Source organism: Desmodus rotundus, chromosome 3, assembly GCF_022682495.2.
Source record: "Desmodus rotundus isolate HL8 chromosome 3, HLdesRot8A.1, whole genome shotgun sequence".
Taxonomy (NCBI): Eukaryota; Metazoa; Chordata; class Mammalia; order Chiroptera; family Phyllostomidae; genus Desmodus; species Desmodus rotundus.
Window position 1 is genome coordinate 83023555 of NC_071389.1, and position 25251 is coordinate 83048805.

A 25251-nucleotide genomic window follows, 5' to 3' on the forward strand; every position below is an offset into this window, starting at 1 on the left:
CTCTCTTTCTGGGCTGTTTCACAGTAACTACCATCAGGTAGAAAGGGAAGGTGAAGTGTAGCAATCTTGGTCCTTTTAACACGAATGACTGCAGTGAAGTGGGGACAGTGTGCATGTGTCCAGTATCCATCTTCATTCTCAAGGGTGTGGGCTGTGACAGGAACCAGGGTTCTGCATGGAGGAGACAGTAATTGTGCCTCCAGGTTGCAAGCTCTTAACCTGGGGACATGCAGGGCCTCCAGGAGATTCTGGGCTCCCTGAAGTTACATGTAAAATGTGTGTGTGCACATGCTTTTCTTTAGCTTTCCTCCGATTTTCCAGGTGTGCTTTGTTTGGACAAGATTAAAATACCATAGGTCTCGGTCCCTTCAGAATATTTTACCATCATTCCCAGTCACCTTCCAGGTAGTGGAAATGACAGCTACAGTGGTTTTGTTGCTAATAGTACCTGCTAAAGTTAGCTTTCAAGGATCAAGGGAAACTAGTACTTGTAAAGGTTCAAAAACTAGTTCTTTGACACATCTTAAATCGGAAGGATTTGAACCTACACTGTACCTTACTTAAAATTTTAAGTTCTAGTAGTTTTTCTCTACTTCTGAGCCGCCAGGTCAACTTTTTTCCCTAAACAAGAAAACCGGACTACATCAAGTTTGAATTTCTGGCCAGGGTCACATGAAAAACCAGTTTAGGGCTGGTTCCCATTCCATTTTTAGACTGCAGAGCCTTTTCATTAGGTAATGCTTCAGAGTACCACCCATCCAAAGTGCTCCCGTTTTCATGTACTTGCACCTAATGCAGTAATGCACCAAACTATTGGGATTTCTGTCTCAAGTGTGGCAACTGGTATTGAGCAACAACAAAACACAGGGACCTGAACTAGTTTCTTTCAGCTGATTGAATGTGCCACCTGCTGTCCAAAGTGTAGAAATATCTAGTAGCTATACAGGGGTGGGCAAAAGTAGGTTTACAGTTTTAATCCAAGTATGTAATACAGTTATTAACAGTAATACAGGAATAAACTTTCCCATACTCACAATGGTAAACTGACTTTTGTCAACCCTTGTAATGTGTAACTTGCCTTATCTACTGAGAGCCACAATGATTAGAATATTCAGGTAACAGATTCACACATCTTTCTAATTATGCTCTGTTTATAACTATATAATCATATTCTCTGCCTACCATTCCCAATCTCTGGTTACAGAAGTAAGAAATTTGTGAATTTTAAATTATGGTAGATAACACAAGGGGACAATATTAGACTATAAATGCACTTTCTATAGATACAGGTTATTCCATAATGAAATGCTTTTAGAATTCTGTATCAAAAATACTCTTTGCCACTTTAACTTTTGGTGACTTTCAGGTAATGAAAGAAGTCCAGAGCGCCCTGAGCACAGCTGCTGCCGACGACAGCAAGCTTGTGCTGCTCAGCGCCGTGGGCAGTGTCTTCTGCTGTGGTCTCGACTTCATTTATTTTATACGGCGTTTAACAGATGACAGAAAAAGAGAAAGCACTAAAATGGCAGAAGCTATCAGGTATGCATAAATGGTATTTTTAAAACATTGCTTTGAGTATTTTGCTATTAGTGTACCAATGGTTGGTGGAATAGGCTTAATAGGCCTTGTGAATGAAATGTACCTCTCCTTCCACTGAGAGACACAAGCAATAAAATTAATTAAATCATCTGTCTTTTCTGTGGGTCTGGCATGAATAACAACTTGCCGTGAGCAAATAACTGATTTCAAGGCTGGCTCAAACCCAGTGAAGTGCTCAGGGGAAGTTTAATGATTAGACTATACAATAATAGCCTATAACCACATTATTTGTGGTATGAGTATGTTCTGTCTTCACCCTTTAAATAAAGATGCATTCTCTTTCACATAATAACATAACCATTTGCTTGACTCTGAAATCAATTGGCTAGGCTTTATGATGAACCAGTTTCGTAACATTACATGAAAAACTTGTTTTAGTACAAGCAGTATACATTCTTGTTCAAATTTATTCTGAGTTTCAACTACATACAAAACTATATAACACAGAGTAAAAGTTCCCTGTCTCACCTCCTCATCCACAGTTCATTTTTATGTCTTCCCCAATCTTTTTTCTAAACATTTTTAAATATGTATTTAATATACACACAAATAATAAAGATTTATTTTTAGTTTTGTTAAATGGGATTATATGGTGGTGTTTTGCAACTCACTTTTTTCATTTAACAGTATGACTTCAGATACGTTTGTTTTGAAATTTTTCCACTGTGATATCTGAACAGTTGAAAAAAGTTTTCCTAGAACTACATAATTCTGTTGTAAGCACATCTAGGTACATATTTTGTTTATATCCCTCACTTCTCATGCTAATCACTATATGTATAATTTAAAGTACCTAATTTTTCAGAGATGAATTTTATTGAATGAAGCCCAGAAATCAACTAGAAGACCCTCGTACTTCCCTTACACACCTCTCTGAGATAATATATTCCTAAGGACCCTCTGAAATTTACGGGAAGATGAAAACTTACAGAATCACAGATTTGCAAAATGGCAATAGAGTTGGGTGAATCATCTCCAAAATCCCTAGGTAGAGTGGGAGAGTTGAAGTTGAGTCTCTTTTGATAATTATTGGGCTCCACATGGCTGAGTCCCTAAGCAGTGACCTTGTGGGCACAGCTTTATGGCCCCCTAAACCATTTAAAGGTGCACGTCAGGATCCGGGGAAGTGCTTTTTTCTCTCTTGCTAGGCCTGGAGCAGGGCGGGGCATCTCTCTTGACAGATCACCACACCTTGGGCATTGCTTTGGCCTTTTGTAACATTTTTAACGATTTCCAAAATTAATGTCTTTTCATACTATACATACACACATACGCAGCATTATCTATTCCTTAATTTTTTTGATGTTACCATTTTTTAGACTGTCATATAGTAGTTGTTTATCAAAAATACTTTGAAGTTTTATAATTTCATTTCAAGTGTCCTTTCTAGTCTCCTAAATAATTAAGTCCATTCCAGCCTTTCAGGATGAACTACATGAATTAAATTTTTCTGGTACAAAACATGCCTCATATTATGATTGTATGTTTTCTGTAAGAGCACACTGACTTTACACATAATACTGTGATTTGGGGAGACCTGCTATGATAAGAAAATAGAATTTGCCAGCCAGTGCCTTCTCAATCCTGGCTCACTTCACCCTGTAAGCATTTTCCAAAGCACTTTAAATTTTGTTGGTGCCTCAACCCTAGTCCCAGCCCATTCATTCCTCCAGGGTTGAATTGCCCTTGACAGTGACTAAGGCTTGAATTGCTGAGATTAGGAAAAGCAGAGGAAAGATAATGTCAACAGTGATCTCATTTGTTGAACTAGGTAACTTTAAATGTTTATTTTCATCATCTACCCATTCCCGTTTTTTCTTCTAACCCTCCCACTCCTGTGCCACTCTTCCTTACTCCCCACAAAAACTGAATTCATATTCTAGGAAAAAGCCAAATACTATTTTAGAGAAACTTGGTTCTTCTTTAAATGAATATATTTTTGTCGATGTGACTTTTTCTTAATGTACTCTGGCAGGATACTAAGAAAAATTAGTTACACCAGATTCACTTAACTTTTATTCTTGCTCATTTGCATTTAAATGTTTTATATGTATAAGATTGGCCTATACACATAAAGCTATTGCTTTGTATATGTTTTGTTTTTCTGATATCTTGTCTTGATTTCTTAAAACTTTGGGGCAAAGAATTGTAGCAAGTTTCCAAAAGAAAAGTAGGAGTAAGATTAGATTTAAACATTAACTTCGTCAGGAATCTCTTGCCACTAAATGCTGTTACTGAAATTGCTGGTGATAATCAGTTTGCAAATAAGTTCTAATAAAAATATGCAGCACATTAGTGATAAAAGTCTTAAGGAACTGAAAGACAAGGTGCCTTCTCTCCCCAGAAGGGAGGCATCTTCTGCCAACACAAAGTGAGGTGATGACAGACTGGGGAGAGAACAAGGCCAGTGAGTAAACATGCCCCTAGAACCTGATTGCTCCGTTTAGTCCTACTCTATATAATATAATCAAAATGAAGAGAGAGCTCAGCTGAGATGTGGTAGTGAACTATTACGACATCAGATTCTAGTTGCTTCGTTTTCCCCAAATAACTCTTAAGAGTATTGTTTTTACGTGATTTTTTAACTTTTGGTGATGTCTGTAAAGTCGTAAACGTTCTTCAAAAGAATGGATAGAATTTTGATTTTGTTTAATTATGTCTTTTAAAACTTCCTTTGTGGCAAATAAACTCTCTTTTCCCTGCCATACCTGGCACAGCCTGTAACTCAATTTGCAGATAAGTCAAAAATGACTGAATTTAAATTCAGTATGTTGCATTGAGCACATTTAAATGTCCATGAGTTTTGATTTTAAGTTTTAAAATAACTTGCAAAAGCAAGGAGAACAGGTCCTCTTTGAATGCTGGCCTCCTGAGAGCTTCATCCCCAGGCCTGAAGGCAGCTCCCATCTCTGGTAGTGGGGTGGCTCCATAGAGCACACCTGACTAAGCTTTTGTGACTCTGGGAAGCTTATACTAAACAGACCATTTTTATAAAGTTATGTTTTGTTTTTGTGTTCTTAAACAAAACCAGTGTCTCTGGGTCGTGCTCATTTCTGGCATGTTAGAGCTCACACTCCAGAATGGTCAGGTTGTGTTCTCTGGAAAGAGCAAACAGCCTTTACTCCAGAGGGCGCTGGCTAGCTCATACCCTTCTCAGAAACAGTGGTACTTTCGGATTGAGTTATCATTCCAAGAGAAATTAAAATAGAATCATTTGGGTGGGGGGGAGGGGGAACACAGCTCCAAAAATATTTCTCCAGCTTGTTAAAAATACAAGCTTTGATTTTTGTGATACCTATTTTAGAAGCAAACTTTTTCTTTTATCCAAGCATATAAAATGAGAAAACACTGCTATGAGGCATAATTAATTCCTTTTACCATTTCTCTATCAAATTTATTGTACTATTTTGATCATTTTTCTACGTTAATCAACCATCCCATCCATAGTCTCCAGATATTCTATATGAGGTAAATGAAGTGGAGAGACATGCTTTGAAAATTCACCTTATATCATGGAGATTAATTCAACAGTTTTCTTGTCAAAGTCATCAGTAACTAAGTGGAGAAAATATATTTCCTCGTGTGTACTGACCCAAAATCCTCAAAAGGTGATAAAACTGAAGTATCTTTGTAGATCATCTACAACTATTCCAAGGCCCTATTTAAAAGGTGGTCTGCCTCTCTCTGTATCATTAAAACCCACTGTGATCTTTCTACCAGTACCTCAGGCTCTTTTATTTAGAAAGTCTTAGTGCAACTCTTTCATTCATATGATTTTATTTTCACCAAATTTAAAGCTCCAGCAAGCCTCGGTGGACCTCAAGGGCCAAGCTGAAGTCTGTGGCTATGGGCTCCTTTGAGAACAGTTCCTGGAACTAGGTTTGCAAACTGCCAGATTTTGCAGTCCTTCCTTTCCCCTGTTAGACACACACCCGCCTCCCCAACCTACCTTCCTCCAAAAAAGCAAATGTGACCCTTTTTATCTACGGGCAGGGGTGGGAGGTTGGCACTAAGATACCAAATCATGGTTTTCAGAGATAATCTGAACAGATTGCTGTAGCTTTTAAATTGCTGGATGGTAGAGAACACCCAGATTGTTACTTTTGGTACCAAAGATAGAATTTAGAATTCTGTGATTCTAATCTAGAATTCAGTCTGCCTTAAAGGAATTATTTGGTATTTCTTTTGGTGTGTATTTTTCCTTTTCCTCATCATGTTAAAGCGTAACTAAAAGTAATCTCTGAGCATAAAGTGGGATTCTCGTGGTGGATAGATGATGCACATTCCCAATATGATGTGGCACCAGTCTGGCCTAAATTAAAAAGCAACCCAGAATCCTAAAACAAATCTAAAAATAGTCTTGCTCGGTTTTATTAAAATACACATACTCCGCAAAGGCCACCCTACCCTCAGTCTTGCTCTCCTTTGAAGCCCTGTTATAATTGTATTCTGCAGCACACAGTGGAATACAAAATGGTGTCTGATTTCTGCTGTTGTTTGAATCTTGTATTTTAAACCAGCCTGTAAGCTTCTTGTCTTAACATCCCCCAAGGCATTCATTCTAGTTCTGTATAATTTCAGGAACTATCTGTTGTTTCCAAATAACCCGTGAGCTATCTAAAATCACGTATCAAGTTCAGATCCCAGTCCCGTGATTCCTGACCCCAATCCTCTAGTCTTTGTTCAACACTGGGTAATGTTGATAGTATGCCCTGTGCCAAGTTTTCTCTGGAAGAACTTCTAGATTGGTCTTCTGAAGCTCCTGGTGTTTGTTGGGCTTCTTATGTCTTTAAGGAAGGAAGGCTGAGGAAAAAGACATGCTGGTCACAGAGCCCCACTGCAGATACAAGAGCAGCCTCTGGCTGAGTATTACCTGTGATCTTCACATAAGTCCTGTGGTAACAGCCACTTCTCACATGGCAGCCAGTATGTCATTAAGCCTTTATAGCGCACAGGGAAGGCCTTCAACAAATCTCAACTCAAAATGATTTCCACAGAGTTTGCATCTTGGTAAATAGAATTCCGTTACAGTGGATTTTTTGTTGCTCAACTACATAATATTTTGAGTAATTCCCCATTTATCTTTCATTTTAGAAACTTCGTGAATACTTTCATTCAGTTTAAGAAGCCTATTATTGTAGCAGTAAATGGCCCAGCCATTGGACTAGGAGCATCCATATTGCCTCTTTGTGATGTGGTTTGGGCCAATGAAAAGGCTTGGTTTCAAACACCCTATACTACCTTCGGACAGAGTCCAGATGGCTGTTCCACCGTTATGTTTCCCAAGATTATGGGAGGAGCATCTGTGAGTACCTCTTTTCTAAAAATAATTCTAGAAAACTTCCTGAAGAAATCTAGTTTGGTTATTGGTTTTCTAAATATATACAGGGTGTCATTCTGTGGGGACTTTTCATCAAATACACTTGTAATTCAGTTCTTGTTCATTAACTTACATTCTTAATTCATGAAATCACACAGGATTTTCATATTGGTTCATAGAACATTTATGGGCACTGTTTTACATCATTTCCTAGAGAAGGACCTTATTCAGTGAGGAATCTATAGCTCCGCATAATTAACACTGATATCCACTGTTGGTGAATACCCAGTTTGTAATCCATATAACAGTTTGCACTTGAAAAGTGTTTTTTTACCTAATACCCTAAAAGCTACTCTTTTAAGTGAAAGGAAGAGTCACATGTCCCACTTTAAATCAGAAGATAAAAATGATTAAGCTTAGTGAGCAAGGCATGTTGAAAGCCCAGATAGACCTCTTCCACCAGTTGGCCAAGTTGTGAATGCAAAGGAAAAGTTCTAGAAGGAAATTTAAAGTGCCACTTAAGTGAACATGTGAATGATAAAAAATCAAAATAGACTTATTACTGATATGTAGGAAGTTTAGTGGATTCTAGATAAAAGATCAAACCAGCCATAACATTCCTTTAAGCTGAAGCCCGATCCAGAGTAAAGCCCTAACTCTCTTCAGTTTCATGAAGGCTGAGAGAGGAGAGGAAGCTGCAGAAGAAAAGTTTGAAGCTAGCAGAGGGGTTGGTTCATGAAGTTTATCTCCACAATATAAAAGTACAAGGCAAAGCAACAAGTGCTGATTTAGAAGCTATAGTAAATTATCCAGAAGACTGAGCTAAGAAGGCTAATGAAGGCAACTACACCAAGCAACAGATTACCATTTCAGATGGAACAGCCTTATATTTGAGCAAGATGCCATCTAAGGCTCTCATAGCTACAGGAGAAGTTAATGCCTGGCTTCAAAGTACAGGCTGATTCTCTTGTTAGGGGCTAAGGCAGCTGTGTTTTTCAGTTAAAGCCAGTGTTCATTTACCATTCCAAAAAATCCTTGGGACCTTAATAATTGCACTATTTTTGCTCAACCTGTACCCTATAAACGGAACAATAAAGCCTAGAAGATAGCACTTTTTACAACATGTTTTACTGAATATTTCAAACCCACTGTGGAGACGTACTGCTTAAAAAAATTTTTTTTTCTTTCAAAATAATCCTGCTTCTTGACAATGTACTTGGTCAACCAAAAGCTCCGATGGAGATGTACAACAAAATAATGTTGTTTCATGCCTGCTACCACCATTCTACAGCCCATGGACTAAGGTGTAATTTTGGTTTTCAAGTCATTATTTAAGAAATACATTTTGTAAGGCTATATAGCAACCATGCAAAGAAAATTGAAACCTTCTGGAAAGGATTCACCATTCTAAATGCCAGTAAGAACATTAATGATTCAGGAGAAGAGGTCAAAACAACAGTACTAATAAGGATTTGGAAGAAGTTTACTGGATGGCTTTGAGGGGCTGAAGGCTTCAGTGGAGGAAGTAACTGCAGATGTGCAAATAGCAAGAGAACTAGAAGTGGAGTCTGATGATGTGTCTGAACTGCTGCAGTCTCCTGACAAAACTTGAACGAATGAGGAGTTGCTCTTATGGATGAGCAAAGAAAGTGGTTTCTTGAGATGAACTATACTTCTGGTGACAGTGCTGTGAAGATTGTTGAAAGGACAACAAAGAATTTAGGATATCCCATGAACATGGTAGGTAAAGCAGCAATAGAGTTTGGGATTTTCTCCAATTTTGAAAGAAGTTCTACAGTGGGAAAAATGCTGTCAAATACCGTTGCATGCTACAGAGAAATCGATTTGTTCATGAACGGAACAGTCAGTCATCCATGGCAAACATCATTCTTGGCTTAAGAAATTGCCACAGTCTTCAGGAACCACCACCCTGAGCAGTTAGCACCCATCAACACTTAGACAAAATCTTCCACCAACAGAAGGTTAATGGCTTGCTGAAGACTCAGATGATAGTTAGCATTTTTTTTTTTTTTCAGTAAAGTGTTTTTAAATTAGGGCATATACATTGTTCTTGTTTTTTTAGTCATGTGCTATTGCACACTTAATAGACTACAGTGTAGTATAAACATAATTCTTATATGCATTGGGAAACAAAAAAAATTGTGTGAATCTCTTTATTGAGATGTTTGCTTTATTGTGATGGTCTGGAACCAAATCTCCAATATCTCTGAGGTATTTCTGTAATGTCACCAGAAGCAGATACTAAGGTACAGTTTGGCAAGTAGGAAAACTGTTAGGTAGCCACCACCTGTTGAAGGGACAGGAAAGACATAGGGCTGGACAGGGAAGAAGTCAAACTATGAGGCTGGCCTGACAAAGCTCCAGCCACCCCATGGGAGCTCTGGGGCATAGGCGGTGTCAATAGTTGTCCCACAGTGGACCAAAATGGCTGATGGCTTTATGTCCATCATCAGTGAGTTTGAGCTGTTGGAGAACAGCGTTGTGTTGGCGGACCAGTGGCTCCTCTGCAGCAGAGGAGTCCCCACAGGAGCTAACATCTGTCTGTCTGACCTCCTTTGCAGTGGTTATCAGCGGAGCATCCCTGTGTCTATCCCTTGTCCCTTTGGATCTGCCTCTTAATACAGTGTGGAGGAAGCTCCTCCAGATTCTAGAGGCCACTCTTCTGGGGGAGACTTAGAGGAGGAGGGTTAGACAGTGATGACTATTGCAGGCAAGAACCACCTGGATGTTAAAGTTACAGTGAGAAAAAGGATATTTGCGTCCTCTCATTACTTATGATGGAGAAAGGTGACCTTTTTTTTTTAATTCAATTACAGTTGTATGCCTTCTCTCCCCATTGCTCCACCCCACCCCAGCCAAACCCACCTCCACCCTCCCCCTTGATTTTGTCCATGTGTCCTTTATAGTAGTTCCTGTAGTCCCCTCTCCTCACTGTCCGCTGCCCACTCCCCTCTGGCTATTGTTAGATTGTTCTTAACTTCAATGTCTCTGGTTATATTTTGTTTGCTTTTTTCTTTTTTCTTTTTTTTTTTTTAATTTTTTTAAATATATTTATTGATTATGCTATTACAGTTGTCCCATTTCTCCCCCCACTCCACTCCATCCTGCCCACCCCCCTCCCTCCCACACTCCCCCCCATAGTTCATGTCCATGGGTCATACTTATAAGTTCTTTGGCTTCTACATTTCCTACACTATTTTTACCCTCCCCCTGTCTATTTTCCACCTATCATCTATGCTACTTATTCTCTGTACCTTTACCCCCCTCTCCCCCTCCCACTCCCTTATTGACAACCCTCATGTTCTAGTTGTTTGCCTAGTTTGCTCTTGTTTTTGTTTTAGGTGTGGTCGTTAATAACTGTGAGTTTGCTGTCATTTTTACTGTTCATATTTTTTATCTTCTTTTTCTTAGGTAACTCCCTTTAACATTTCATATAATAAGGGCTTGGTGATGATGAGCCTCTTCAACGTGACCTTATCTGAGAAGCACTTTATCCTCCCTTCCATTCTAAATGATAGCTTTGCTGGATACAGTAATCTTGGATGTAGGTCCTTGCGTTTAATCTTGGGTAATGTAATTATGATGTGCCTTGTAGTGTTCCTCCTTGGGTCCAGCTTCTTTGGGACTCTCTGAGCTTCCTGGACTTCCCGGAAGTCTATTTCCTTTGCCATATTAGGGAAGTTCTCCATTATTTGTTCAAATAAGTTTTCAATTTTTTGTTCTTCCTCTTCTCCTTCTGGCACCCCTATAATTCGGATGTTGGAACGTTTCAAGGTGTCCTGGAGGTTCCTAAGCCTCTCCTCATTTTTCCAAGTTCTTGTTTCTTCATTCTTTTCTGGTTGGATGTTTGTTTCTTCCTTCTGGTCCACACCATTGATTTGAGTCCCAGTTTCCTTCTCATCACTATTGGTTCCCTGTACATTTTCCTTTGTTTCTCTTAGCATAGGCTTCATTTTTTCATCTGTTTTTCGAATAGATTCAACCAAGTCTGTGAGCATATTGATAACCAGTGCTTTGAACTGTGCATCCGATAGGTTGGCTATCTCTTCGTCGCTTAGTTGTATTTTTTCTGGAGCTTTGAAGTGTTCTGTCATTTGGGCCTTTTTTTTTTTTTTTTTTTTTTTTTTTTTTTTTTGTCTTGGCGCGTCTGTTACTTTAAGGGGCGGAGCCTTAGGTGTTCACCGGGGCGGGGTAATGCTGGTCGCTGCGCTGTGATGCTGTACGTGGGGGAGGGGCCGAGAGGGAGCAATGGCGCCCGCTTCACTCTCCACCGTATTTCAGTCTTTCACTCTGCTACCCACAATCAAACTGGGCCCCTCTGGTGCTGGTTCCCGAGTAAGACGGGCTGTGCACACTCTAGGCCCCTGTGGGTCTCTCCAACAACCTCTCCTGTGAGGCTGGGAGTCTCTCCTGCCGCCCCAACCCCCAGGGGCGCTTTCAATCAGAGGTTTGAGGCTTTATTTCCCCGAGCTGGAGCCCTGGGTTGCGCAGCGGTCTGCTTCTCTGCCCGCCGTTTGTCCGGTTTATCTGTGGGCGAATGTGGTGCCGCAGGGTGCTATCCGCCACTCTGCCTGCCCCACTCTCCGCCACTCTGAGTCCGGCCCTCTGGGTTTATCTGTGCAAATGTGGGACCGCACGGTCTGCTAGTGCTCGGACTGCCTGCGCCATTTGTCCCACACTCCGCCAGTCTCAGTCCTGCCACAGCCACGCGAGTCCTCTCCACCCCGGTGCCCGTCTCCACCTCTCCTACCAGTCTGGATGAATGATTATTTTCTGTTTCCTTGGTGTTGGTCCCCCTTGCTGTTCGATTCTCTGTCAGTTCTGGTTGTGCGAGGAGGCGCAGTGTGTCTACCTACGCCGCCATCTTGGTTCCAGTATTCTTGTTTGCTTTTTTCTTCTGTTGATTATGTTCCAGTTAAAGGTGAGATCATATGGTATTTGTCCCTCACCATCTGGCTTATTTCACTTAGCATAATGCTCTCCAGTTCCATCCATGCTGTTGCAAAGGATATAAGCTCCTCCTTTCTCTCTGCTGCGTAGAATTCCATTGTGTAAATAAATATACCATAGTTTTGGGATTCACTCATTTGCTGATGGGCACTTAGATTGCTTCCAGTACTTGGCTATTGTAAATTGTGCTGCTATGAACATTGGGGTGCATAGGTTCTTTTGGATTGGTGTGTCAGGGTTCTTAGGGTATAATCCCAGCAGCAGAATTGCTGGGTCAAAGGGCAGTTCCATTTTTAGTTTTCTGAGGAAATTCCATACTGTTTTCCACAGTGGCCTCACAATCTGCATTCCCACCAACAGTGCACTAGGGTTCCCTTTTCTCCGCATCCTCTCCAACTATTGTTTGTGGATTTGTTTATGTTGGCCACTCTGACTGGTATGAGATGGTACCTCATTGTGGTTTTAATTTGCATCTCTCTGATGGCTAGCGATGCTGAGCATCTTTTCATGTGTCTCTGGGCCCTCTGTATGTCTTCCTTGGAGAAGTGTCTGTTCAAATCCTTTGCCCATTTTTTTAATTGGGTGGTTTTTCTTCCTGGAGTGGAGTTGTGTGAGTTCTTTATATATTTTGGAGATCAGGCCCTTGTCTGAGATATCATACATCGGTAAATATGTTTTCCCATACTGTCGGTTCTCTTTGTAATTTAGTGCTGTTTTCTTCAGCCATGCAGAAGCTTTTTATTTTGATGAGGTCCCATTTGTTTATTCTTTCCTTTATGTCCCTTGCTTTAGGGAACATGTCTGTGAGGATGTTGCTGCATGGAATGTCTTAGATTTTCCTGCCAATGTTTTCCTCTAGGACTTTTATGGTGTACGACTTACATTTAAGTCTTTTATCCACCTTGAGTTTATTTTTGTGTATGGCGTAAGTTGGTGATCGAGTTTCATTTTTTTGTATGTAGCTGTCCAGATCTCCCAACACCATCTGTTGGAGAGGTTATTTTTGCTCCATTTTATGCTCCTGCCTCCTTTGTCAAATATTAATTGACTGTACAGACTTGGATTTATTTCTGGGCTCTCTGTTCTGTTCCATTGGTCTATGTGCCTGTTTTTATGCCAGTACCAGGCTGTTTTGATTACAGTGGCCTTGTAATACAGTTTGATACCAGGTATTGTGATCCCTCCTGCTTTGTTCTTCTTTCTCAAAATTGCTGCAACTATTCAGGGTCGTTTATGGTTCCATATGAATTTCTGAAATGTTTGTTCTATATCTGTGAAATATGTCATGGGTACTTTAATAGGGATTGCATTGAATCTATAAATCACTTTGGGTAGTGTGGCCATTTTGGTGATGTTAATTCTTCCAATCCATGAGCATGGTACATGCTTCCATTTGTTTGTGTCTTCCTTAATTTCTTTCTTCAGTGTTGTGTAGTTTTCTGAGTACAGGTCTTTTACCTCCTTGGTTAGGTTTATTCCTAGGTACTTTATTTTTCTTGTTGCTATATCAAATGGGATTTTTTTCCTGATTTCTGTTTCTGCTGTTTCGTTGTTCGTATACAGGAATGCCTTTGATTTCTGAGTATTGACTTTGTATCCAGCTGTTCTCTTGGTGTCATTTATTAGGTCCAGTAGTTTTTTGGTGGAGTCTGTAGGATTTTCCATGTCCACTATCATGTCATCTGGAGAAAAATGACTTTAAAGTGGATAAGCCTGGTGGCACCACCTTACTAATGATTGAAGTTTACCAGAAATAAGACCTATCGCTCTAGGTTTGTTCTCCTGTGCTGCTCTGAGAATGACATGGCATCACTCTGCTGGAGTCCTGCCAGAGGTGCATCACCTCAGTCTCATCCTGGGAGTGCCAGGCAAGCCTGGGTTGTGGCCCAGTCTATGGACACTGAGGTCAGCCCTTTCAAAGTGCTAGGGTCGGAGAATTCGCCCAAAGACCGAAGAAGTATAACAGACTGTGGGGACTAAGATGATTTGACAGCTTGGTGCAGGGTGGCTTCCTGGGACCTTGGGTCAGAGAAAGGACAGCAGTGGGAAAACTGGTACGATGTTAAATGTTAAGGGAGAGCTGGGTGATAGGTTGCCAAGAACTCTCTGCACTGCTTTTGAAACCTTTCAATAAGTCTAAAGTTACTCCTGAAACAGAAAGTTCAAAATAAAGAAATGTAAAAGAAGAGAGGGTTTAATATGACTAAACTGCATCTGCCTTGCCAAAGCTGATGTCAATCCTCCCTCACCCTATCCCTTCCTACTTTAGACCGCCCCCCTCTGCTGGCCTCAGTGGCTGCCCTAGTGGTAAGATGCTGGTACCTAAGAGGCCAGAAGCCTGGTCATTGTGTCCTGCTCAGCTGGAGTTGGCATGGGAAGGGAGAAGCTCCTGGTGGGTCCCAGGATTCCACAAATCCCCTCCCTGCCTGGTGGCCCTGGGCTCAAAGACACCAAGTGCTCAGGCAGTGTTTATTTTAAGTTCATTGGGACCCTTACTGTGTCCACTGGCCAAATGTGCCCCCTCTGGGACAGCAAAGCCCAGAGATGCGAGGAGAGGAAGCACAATGTCCCTCAGTAAGTAGATCATTGGGAGACAAGTGCAGCCACCCCTGCTTCCACTCCTTCTTTCCCAGGCCTGTGTCTTCTTCCCGTTGTGGACATGGTGCAATATCAAGGTCTTTGCACTGTGTGAACTGTGAATTGGAAGACAGTGCCCATCCTCATGGAGTGTACCCGCCAGCCGGTACTCCACCCAAACTCTGGTTATCTCAGTGCTTCGTCAACCCAGTGCTTCGTCAACCCAGCAGCTTCTGCAGGTGTTGGATGTAACTCTGCCAGAGGACCTTGTGGTCATGGTCCACTCTTGCACCTTCTTTGCTGTGAGGGGAATCTTCTGGTCTGGTGTTATGCTCTGTGGCATCTCATGCCAGTGGTCCAGACACCCCATAAGCTTCAGAGTGGGGCTGCCTGGAGACCTGCAGACAGGAACGCAGACCCAAACCCAGAGTAAGCATGTGTTCCTGCGCAATCGGTCAACTTGTGCTCGATGTGCTGGTCTCAGGAATGTTGCTGCGCAGGTAGCTTGGCATTGGTGTCTGCTACTGGAAAGCCTCATGCACAGCCACATCAGTAGCTGAATCAGCCTTGACAAGTCAGCCCATGCCATTGGACTCCAGCACTGAGGTGGCCAGCAACCAAGACTGGCTGATGTCAGCTTTCTTGTGTAGTGGAGTCTTTCTGGTGGGTGTTATCTGGTGGACCCTGACATGGCACAGCCATCAACACCCTTCCCAGTCACATATCTACGTGCTTCCACCCGATACTTCTGTGTCCCAATTTTCTAGGCCCGTGATAAGCCAGCCAAACCATTCACCACCTACCTCGTCACTGTGGACTTTAACCCTGATCAACTTATACACCAGGTGAATGACAGGCACATCCCCCATTTCAGAGCATTTCTTTCCCATGTTCTTTGGTACAGGCCCACCCATAAGCCAAGCTCAATCATAGGGGATGCCTATTCAGCCATAGATGGTAACTGAGTCTGGGCACTGGTGTAGCAGTGGTAGGTGATATGTGGGTTTAGGCCACCTCATCTTTGCTCTCTGGTGTTTGTGTTTGATCCCAGCTGTGCTTCTGCCACTGGCCCTGCCTGACCCTTAGGCCTTGATGGGCCTGATAGTACTCAGCTTGTGATGGACATTTCCCTTGGTGTCTCATGGTCAGGTATTCTATCTCTGTAGGCTCAGTAAGCACACCAGAATTGGTTTTTTTAAAGGCATATACTTCTCTGTTAGAAAGCACGGTCTTGCTTCAGAATCCCAGGGACTTGCACTGAGGCATTTGCTGTAAGTTCCTCATGGCACCTTGTCCCACCCTCTCCAGTGTCAGCCACAGCAGTTCTGGCATTTCAATTTCACTTAGCCTGGTCCATTACTATTTTCTCCCTGTGTCTAGAAGCCATCCCAAATGCCACACCATCTCCTGGGGGGGACACTTGCCAACATGTTAAATCTTGTAGTTTAGGAGAGTTCCCTCATCACTAGGCTCCCCTGTCCAACTCTGGTTTTCCCCCTGGTCACAAACCCTCAAAATCCAGTCCCTTGTTCTCTCCCAGCTCCACCAGCACTTTCTGGCTATGTCATGCAGCTCTTCTGGGGGCAGAAGCTAGTTATAGACTTAATAGCCAAGAGAGGAGATGGTCAGGGTTTAAGGGAATCGATGCTGTCTTAGAGATTTCTGCATTGTCTTCAAACAAGGGGGCATACTTGTTCTTAATGGGGACGAAGGGGCCATTTATGCAGGCTCAGGGGTCAGAGGAGTCTAGGGTTCAGTGTTTGGGGGCATCAACCCAGAAGTCCCCGTACTACATTTATCCTTCCGTCTCCTGTCCTCACACAGTCAAACAGACCTTCTGTGTATGGGTGATCAACCTTGTCTGGAGCTTGGCCACTCTGACTAATGAGTTCTGGGTCTGGGTGTGTGTCTCCGCTTTCTCTTTCTATGCTATCTTGCTACCCAGCAACCCCTCTGCTTGTGTCTGTAGCAACTGGCAGTTATTGTCCTATCACCTGTGAGAATTTTAGCACTTTCTAGTCCAGGAAGGTCTTCGATGCCAGCCAGCTAGGAAACAATAAATCCTTTTCATCACTGCTTTTGCTCCCACCTGTCACAAGGTAATTTCTACAGAAGCAGAGGTTGGGTGGATTATGGCAAGCAGGACATGGATTAGGTGTCAACCTCTGTGGCAGGGCAAAGAGGACGCAGGATTGGGTAGAGGGTGAAGGTGAGCTGTCTTGCAGCTCTGATAAAGCCTTAGCTGAGCCCGTGGGGGGATCTGGGACATCGGTGTCCATCACAGTTGTTCCAGGTGCCTTTACTTCACTCAGCCATTGGATAGAGCAGCCCCAAGAAGTGTCAGCCCACCGGCGAGGCAGCCTGGAGAGCTCTGGCCATGAGTTGCCTGCTGACTGTACTCCTGGCTGCTGGGCAGCAAGTCCTTCCTGGGCTGTGGGGTCTGGGTAACATATCTTTGTTCACCCTGAGTGGTCTCCATTTTTTATAAGTGAAGTGTAGACACGGCTAGGTTGTTTGTCTTGTCGTTTTCACTGCACTGCATCCCCCTACCAGTACCTGAATCTGGTGGTAGAGAGTTGTTGTCAAGAAAATTACTTTTAAGTTTATTTTGAATAATAATTGTAAAATAGTTTCCTAATAGTTACTGCATATTCCAGAAGTAAAGATTCATCACCAGTAAAATCATTTTACGCTCATTTTGAGTTACTTGAGGAGATTGAAATAATGGGGATTCTGTCCTTTCACTGTATGACCTAGGTAGATCTAGGGAAAGTATTAAACAAACTTGATTTTTAAACACATTTTGGGCAAAGGCAATTTGGAAGTGGAGCCCTTGGGCCAAATGCTGCTGAGGGGTGAGTTCTTGGAGTTAGTTCAGCGTGCTCAGAAAGACCCGTAAGTACCATGATGATACTACAAATCAGTGCCTGCCTGCTCTCCACTCGGCTTTGACCCCACTGGGTAAGTCTTTTCATTTCTCCTTGTGATTTTCTGGTGCCACTGGAGCAGCAGTTCTTAACCAGGGCAGTCTGCCCTATCCTTCACCCATAGAGAGCACGTGGCAATGTCTAGAGATGGTAGTGTCACAACAGAGGAGATGCTATTGGGTAGATGTCAAGGGTTCTGCTAACACCCTACAACTCACAGGACATCCTCTGCACTAAAGTGTCTTTATCCTGCCAGAATGTCTTTAGTGCCCAGTTTGAGAAATCCTGCACTAAACCTGGAACAAAGAGCCTAAATGGCAAACAATGTAAATTCTGCACTTTTTGGTTAGAGTATCTGACTAAAATCTCATGTCTCCATATAAAATATGAATAAACATTGTTGAGGTGAGTTGTACTGTGACAATTCTTGTTGGAAGTGACTGCCCAAATGATGCAGTTCTTTCCGTGAGGTTTCCATGAATATGCGTTTCAGTAGCCGAAGGCAAGATTGAAGTTTGATTTGGTTTTCCCCACTTGCTACGTATAAAACTGCAGAAACATAAGCTAAATGGGTCAGGATAAAAAGAACATACAGGTAAAACAAACGGGGAAAACTATCCTTTTCCTGCTGTGTGTTCTGCAGGGAGATCTTGAAGCCAAGTTGTAGTCACAAGCTATGAGAGTGAGTTTAGGAGTATAAGCTACAGTTGAGTCCTCTTTGCACCCAGTAACCATTTAGAGAATTCCCACTCTGAGCTAGACACTGCAAAGTCATAGTCCTGTCTTAAGAACCACTTCTGAGCCTGTACACTCAGGAGCCTGCCATTTGTAAGCCTGGCAGCTCTCGGTCCTGAGATCCTTACCCTGAGTTTACGGTGGGAGGCTCTGAGGAAGTATGTGGCAGAGCCATTGCCAAGCTGCCCCCTTGAGATTTGAAGCTTCCTGATCCCTCCCACCCGAGCCGATCAGGTTTCCTCACCACACATATTAATGTGATCTATTTAGCTGAACTTGCCTTTGGCATTTATCACTTGTCTGCCTAGTTACACTGTAACTGCTTAAAAACAGTTGGACAATTTTGGTCACATTGGGTATTTTTGTGAGTTTGTCTACATTTAGTCCCTTGTTCAGTTGTCCATCTTGGAATAAAATGGCAGCTAATAAATTTCTCAATGACCGTATATTTGCAAATCTGTTTGGAAAGAAGTTTGAAACCTCATTTTAAAACTACTGGAAATTAAGTATATGAGAACATGCCCATTCAGCTTGAGTGTATTTAATCCTACTGATCTTATGAAGGGAATTTAAAATTTTTTCCTAATGGTTTTACTTGATAACTATACTTTAAACCAACTCACTTCCTGTACTTATGTGAGAAAACATTAACAATCTTAAGTTAGTCCCACCATTCATACCTTTGGGTACGTTGAGAAATATCCTGCACATCCAGCCATCTGAGATTTAGAAAACTGAGTAGGGAAAGAATCTCCAGTTACAGCCAATTGGGAGTTAGCTCGGTTCTAAAAGGAGGTAGATAGGCGGCGAGGACAGCTTGCGGACTGGAGGACAAGATTGTTATGGTTGGCTGCTGGCCCCAGCTGGCTGGCACCAGGCCTGAGAGAATCAAGAAAAGGGAATGAAAGACAGGAGAAAAGAGAAGAGAGGTGGGACTGTAAATTGACCTCTGGGTGGCAAAAAAAAATACATTCAAAGAAGTGACTGGGAGAAAAAAGAGGAGGGACCCATGGAGGCACTGGAGAAGAAATACAGGAAGGATGCTTGCTCTTTATCACTACCCAAGCTAAGACCTTGTAGTTCAAGTTTCTCTTGAGAACATACTTAGACACTCAACCTAAGTGATATACTTGTGGTGCTGTCTTCACTGTGTTCAGAGTAAAAGAAACGCAAACAAGGAAGTAAAAATTCTTTGTCGCCATAAAGCACTTCCCACCAAGTCATTTCATCAGGAAGTCCAATTACCTTTTTCGTTGCATTTGGATCTGCCATTAGAAGAACTATCTTAATGGCTAGCAGGCTTCACTTCGGGACTAAAGTGAGTCGTGAGTGTTAGAATTCTTACATTACTTCTTCTGAAGACCCTGTTTTCCACCTCTGCCTGTGTGCAAGGGTGGTGAGCCTGCTTTGTGAGCTCTTTTGTGTGTACTCTAAGCTGTGCATTTCACATGCAGTTATCCGTCTAGATGCGTGTGCAGAAAATGTACAGGTACTATATCAGCTGAGAGAATTTTCAGGAAGGTTAACCATGCAAGATAGGAAATTGTCACATTAGAAGAGTGCAAAGTTTCTTCGTCAGTTGCATATTCTCCCCTTTCTTCCTCATTTCAGCCTCTGTGAGCCTGGCATTGGAATGATGTAAAAATCCATGCACATTGTATCAACCAAGACCTCAAAAGTGCGGTACAGCCCAACACAAAATCAACTGCATATACGTGTTTATATTTTTTTAAACAAAAAAAAATTTTAACTTCCATTGAGTCACGTGAAGTAACTGTAGTCAGACCCTCCTTAAACAGACTACGATAGTGGTCATGTGCAGGTGCCTTTAGGCCCTGGATAGTTTATTTTAACATCCAAGCAACTAAATGTGGCCTTCCAAGTTACACTCCAGCAGGACATTCATTGCCTTTAGAACATTGTCTCTGTGCTCCTACGCTGTGTAGTAGTTCTGTGACTGGTTCAGATCCCTAAAGTTGCAAATTTTCTAGCTTTGCTTATGCCTCAGTTTGCCAAGAAACTGTTTCATTTAATAAATGAGTTCACATGTTGGGAGTTAGAGGCAGAGAGACACATGCCAGTAACTTCAAATTAACACAAAGATCTTTACTAATTAGATTTGTTGGTTGTCTATTTGAGCCTATATTACATCATAAAATATAACGTCTTTTACGGGTTTTTTTTTAAATCATTGGCCCATGCGTTACTTCCCATCTGTGTGGTTGATTGTGCCTTGCCAGGTTTATCCTCGGTGCACAGGCTCTAGAAAGGTGCACTTTGGGTGCAACCCTGGAGGGTATGCAGGGAGTCGCTACCAGAGCTGCCATGTTCAAATGCCCATCCTTGGTTTGAAGTTTCAGGATGAATTTCTGGGTTGCATCTTCTCCACCTGCCTCCCCCTCACATTTCACATTGGTATCAACTCTGTTTTCTTTCAGGCAAATGAAATGTTGCTCAGTGGCCGTAAGCTGACAGCACAGGAAGCATGCGGGAAAGGCCTGGTCTCGCAGGTGTTCTGGCCTGGGACCTTCACCCAGGAAGTCATGGTTCGCATTAAGGAGCTTGCCTCGTGCAATCCAGTTGTACGTCAAATTCATTCTCTTACATGTGTGACTTTTTTTTTTTAACCATGATGTTTCCTCCCTGCACAGCCAACTTCATGGGAAATATTGATGGGAGACGTAATGGATGCCACTGCTTCAGATCTGCTTACCTTGTCCTCCCTTTGCAAATGCCCAAGACTTAAAAGGAAAGCATTTCAATCTCAAATTTAGTAATTTAAAAATACCCTATAAAAATCAACAGGAAATACTTGTATAGAGTTCCTGCTGTTTTCAAAGTTCTTCCATATACTTATTCCAGGCCCCACCACCCATGGTGGACCTAATTTTCTTTTTTTTAATATATGTTCTGGATGATATTTAATCTTCTAACAAAATTGCATTACCAAATTATTCAGTAAAATATCATTTGATATTAACTGACCTAACTCACCTCTAAGCCAGCGATTTTAGACCAATATGCCACAGCAGGCACATTTATTGCTACAAGAATTTAAAACACTCAGTACCTGACTACGTAGTCAGGGGCACTGAGCTCTGTTCCCTTAGACTGTCCAATTAAAAAATGACAAGAGCCAACCCAGTAGCTGTCTGGTGTGACCAAACCAAAATTATTTTGGTTACTTTATTTTAACATCCAAGCAACTAAATGTGGCCTTCCAAGTTACACTCCAGCAGGACATTCATTGCCTTTAGAACATTGTCTCTGCTCCTACGCTGTGTAGTAGTTCTGTGACTGGTTCAGACCTCCCCCCCCTCCCCCCCCCATCAGAAAAAAATACACTTTTTTGTTGTGCCACAGAATTGTAGTAATTAGTTTATATGTGTCATGAGATGAAAAAGATTGGAAATCACTGCTCTAAGCTATCCCAAACATATGAACAACCATCATTATTAAAGTTAAATTTTGGTTGGGAAATCCCCTCAGCAGCCATTCTCGGAGTTTCTTAGAGCATCCAAAGAGCTAATGTTTTGGGAGGTTTTTTCAGCCCCGCATGGGGCCAAAGCCAGTCCTGATGTTGGGAAAGAGCAGGGTGTGGATAGCATAGCTGTCTTTCAAAGTAGCTTTCCAACCACATTCAAGTTGAGAATTTATCTGATATCTAGTGTGAAATACACTTCATACATATGTTAAACCTGATGTATATTGTGAAAAATGTGTGGTAGTTTTTTTGATAGGCCATTGTTCAAGTTTGATAATTCCCTTCATAAACTTGGGTGAAAAGGAGCTGGTGCTTCCAGACACACACCCTGGTAACTAACTGCATGTCGTTTGGTCCAGGTGCTTGAGGAATCCAAAGCGCTTGTGCGCTGTAACATGAAGATGGAGTTGGAGCAGGCCAATGAGAGGGAGTGTGAAGTGCTGAAGAAAATCTGGGGCTCCGCCCAGGGCATGGACTCCATGTTAAAATACTTGCAGAGGAAGATCGATGAGTTTTGATTGGCAGGCTGCCTGCTGATGACACTGGAATTGTAGAACAGAACATCTGGGGCTCCAAGGTGCCCTAATCCATCCTCACAACCTGAAACATGCTCACCCTTAGCTCATGCTTGGAAGCAGGTCTTGAAACGTTCAAGCTATTTATTATCAAGGAGTTTTTAAGTACTGTAACTTTAAAATAAATAACTACAAAACTCCTTTGTCCAAATGTTCTTATTTTATACTTAATATTTACACAAGTATGACAGTATAATGGTGAGTTCTAGACTGCTCTTTGAATCCCTAATTTCTGTTATTTTTGGCTTGTACTGTATAAAAAAGGAAAGTGTGTTTTGCTGGTTTGGGTGGCAGAAAAGTCTGGGATAATATTTGTTTTCCTTATTTTTTCCTTCTAGGACAGACTCTAAAGAGGTACTACACAGCCTCACTTCCCCTGCCCCAAATATAGAGATATAGAAAAATCTAAGATGTGCTTTTGTCTCCAAGAAGGTACAGATACCTTAGATGAAAAGTCTAAATTAAAAGTAAGACACAACCTTTTTGGATATTTCTGATAAAAAGTCACTGATGAACATACCCCCCTCCCCCAAACTAAAGTATGCTTGAGATTTATGCTGAAGAAGAAAATCAGTTGATTTTTCCTTCTTTTTTAGTTGTAATTCCAGTTGATCCTGGGAGGAAGTGAGTGTAGCTTCCATCTGCTCCACCACCTCTTGGATCTTCCCTTCTCTTTTTTAATATGTCAGGTTCTTACCCAGTTAACATGAAGAAACCACTGTCTCTCTAGAAGAAAGCTCATTTTGCAGTATTAGTGAATCACTGAATAGCTTAAGTATAAATATCTAAGTTATAAGTTAGTCTTAGTGGGATTTAAATAGTTTCTCTGACTCTTTCGAAAAAATAACTACAATGCTTCTTGTTGCTGGGTGAGAAATAATACTTTATATACAATTTTGGTTTTCTACTGCAGATATGATTGATGTATTACACCAAAAAAAAGTATTTTTATGTTTATAAAGTGTATTTTTAGGTTCACTTAGAATATATTTTATTTAATAAGTTAAAATTCTTTTGGCACACTATTAAATACAGAAAACTTCTTTTTTTAAAAAAGAACTACCTTATATACAATGTTTAATGTTTTGGTCTCTGCTTTCATGTCTACACAATATACTGAGTACAGTACAGTGTCCAAGAGTGCCCTGTGTAAATAGACTATTCGCATTCCTTTCAGGAGTGGGGACTGATTCTTGATTACAGATGCCTCTTATTAGTTAGGCTTCTGAGCTTGCAACCATATTGAATGTATGAAGAGTGAAATAAAATCAAAACCTTATTTTTGTACAGTTTTGAAGTTTATACTTAGAACCGACCACCTCTTGGCTGTGTGAAGAGCTGTACAGTGTATAAATCTGCCTTTACCTTGGATTGGTTGGTGCAGTATTTTTGCATCTGTGGGACCTACTTTTTCGTTCAGTAGTTTGAAATATATATAAACTGTACAATCTGTAAAGTTTTTATAGAATAAATATTCAGCTGTGAAAACTGGTTAAATAAAACTAATATTTCTTAACACATCTGAAATGTTTCTCCAATACTTCTTCACTTCTGAGGTTTCTCATGGAATGTGTGGTCTTTTTGGTGAAGTATTCATATGAGCCTAAAACATTTGTACAATATAAAGAATAATGAACTACTGTAACTACACCTAGTGAGGAACTAGAATAGGACCGCTGTCCTCCCAGGTTACATCTACCTCACCACTCCCTGGGTTACTGTCTTCATTTTCTGAATTTTGTTTTAGCCATCCCGTTGCTTCTCTTTCAAAGCGTATTTCTAATTTATATTATCTAGTTCTGGCTATTTTGAATTTTATCATACCACATAAAAGTTCCTGTGATTTACATCTCTGATTGGTATTGAAAGAATTTTGAGGTTTTTTTAATCTCTGCACAGAGAGTTGTAATTTATTGTGCCTTCTCTACTCAAACCTACAACATGAGATATTTTCATTCGTGTTTTATAGGTAAAGAACCTGAGGTATGAACCACTTGGCCCAGGGTAATGTGGGTAACTGGTCAGCCTTCTAATCCCACTCAATGTGGCAAAACCTATCTCTATTCTGACAGACTCCCCTGTAATGTCTGCTGCTTAGAATTTACAAATAGGGAATTAATTCAGTAGGTTCTGGTGCTCATGCTCATGGTGAAGGTGACAACACCAAGCAGGGAATGCAGCTTCTCATATTGGCGAAAGTCTAAGTTGAACTTCAGAAGAGAATTTGGCAGTAACTTTCCAAATAAGTATTGGAAGCCTGGACCCGGTTTACCCAGTCTTCCCCCTTAGAGCTTCCCAGCCCATGGGTTGAAACACCGCTCAGTCCCTTGCAGATGGAGGTGGATATGGGTACTTCTGCCCACTTAAGGCTTCAACCAGGGTCATCCCTTTCTCTGCCTTGATTCCTTAGCTATTGTAATAGTAACAATGACTAGCACAGTACAGTAAGCACTAGGTTCTATTCTAAACACTTAGCTCGTGTGTGCATGTGCGTGTGTGCACGTGTAGGATACTCAGTTGTCAGAATATTTATTGATGTAATATATATTGTAATATTTAATCACTATAAAATGACTGTTAGATCTTTTGGTAGGTTGACTCAGTTTATAACGTCCCTGGAAAGGACTAGTGAAGACTAAAGAAATCAAAAGAACCTGAACTTTGAAGATTTTTGAGGAAACTCCTTACCCAGATGTAAATGAGGAGAGCACCTGGCTAGGGCTGCTCACGTGCCTCCTCTTGGCCCCTTTAACTTGGTCAAGAATGAACAAGGGTTCACTTGGTGTTTATTTACCCCAAGTCTCCACAAAAAGCAGGACCCAAAAGGATCAGGATTCAGCTTTCTAGGTCAACTGTCCTTTGGCCTCATTACAGGCCCCAACCCACCCCTACGTGACCTTTCCATACTAGTATGAGCAAATGTTTCTCCAAAGGAAGAAAATGGGGGTGGGGGGGGGCAGGGGCGGGGCAGATGAATTGGTACCTAACTCCGAAGACGGACACTCCAGGACACAGGTTGGGTGTTGGGGGAAGGGTGGAGGACTTTCCCACATCGGACTTTTG

General features: G+C 41.6%; 1 protein-coding gene across 4 annotated transcripts in view; it reads left to right on the plus strand.

Moving 5' to 3' along the window:
- The window catches only part of CDYL (chromodomain Y like), a 133898-nt gene extending 111279 nt beyond the window's left edge, over nucleotides 1-22619 (plus strand). For all 4 annotated transcript variants that reach the window (XM_024552281.3, XM_024552282.3, XM_045189088.2 and 1 more), the window contains exons 4-7: nucleotides 1367-1539; nucleotides 6694-6904; nucleotides 20568-20711; nucleotides 21973-22619. In XM_024552281.3, the coding sequence (XP_024408049.1) occupies nucleotides 1367-1539; nucleotides 6694-6904; nucleotides 20568-20711; nucleotides 21973-22131 (687 nt within the window). In that variant the 3' untranslated portion in view covers nucleotides 22132-22619. The remainder of the gene's footprint in view (nucleotides 1-1366; nucleotides 1540-6693; nucleotides 6905-20567; nucleotides 20712-21972) is intronic.
- The last annotated feature ends 2632 nt before the right edge of the window (nucleotides 22620-25251 follow it).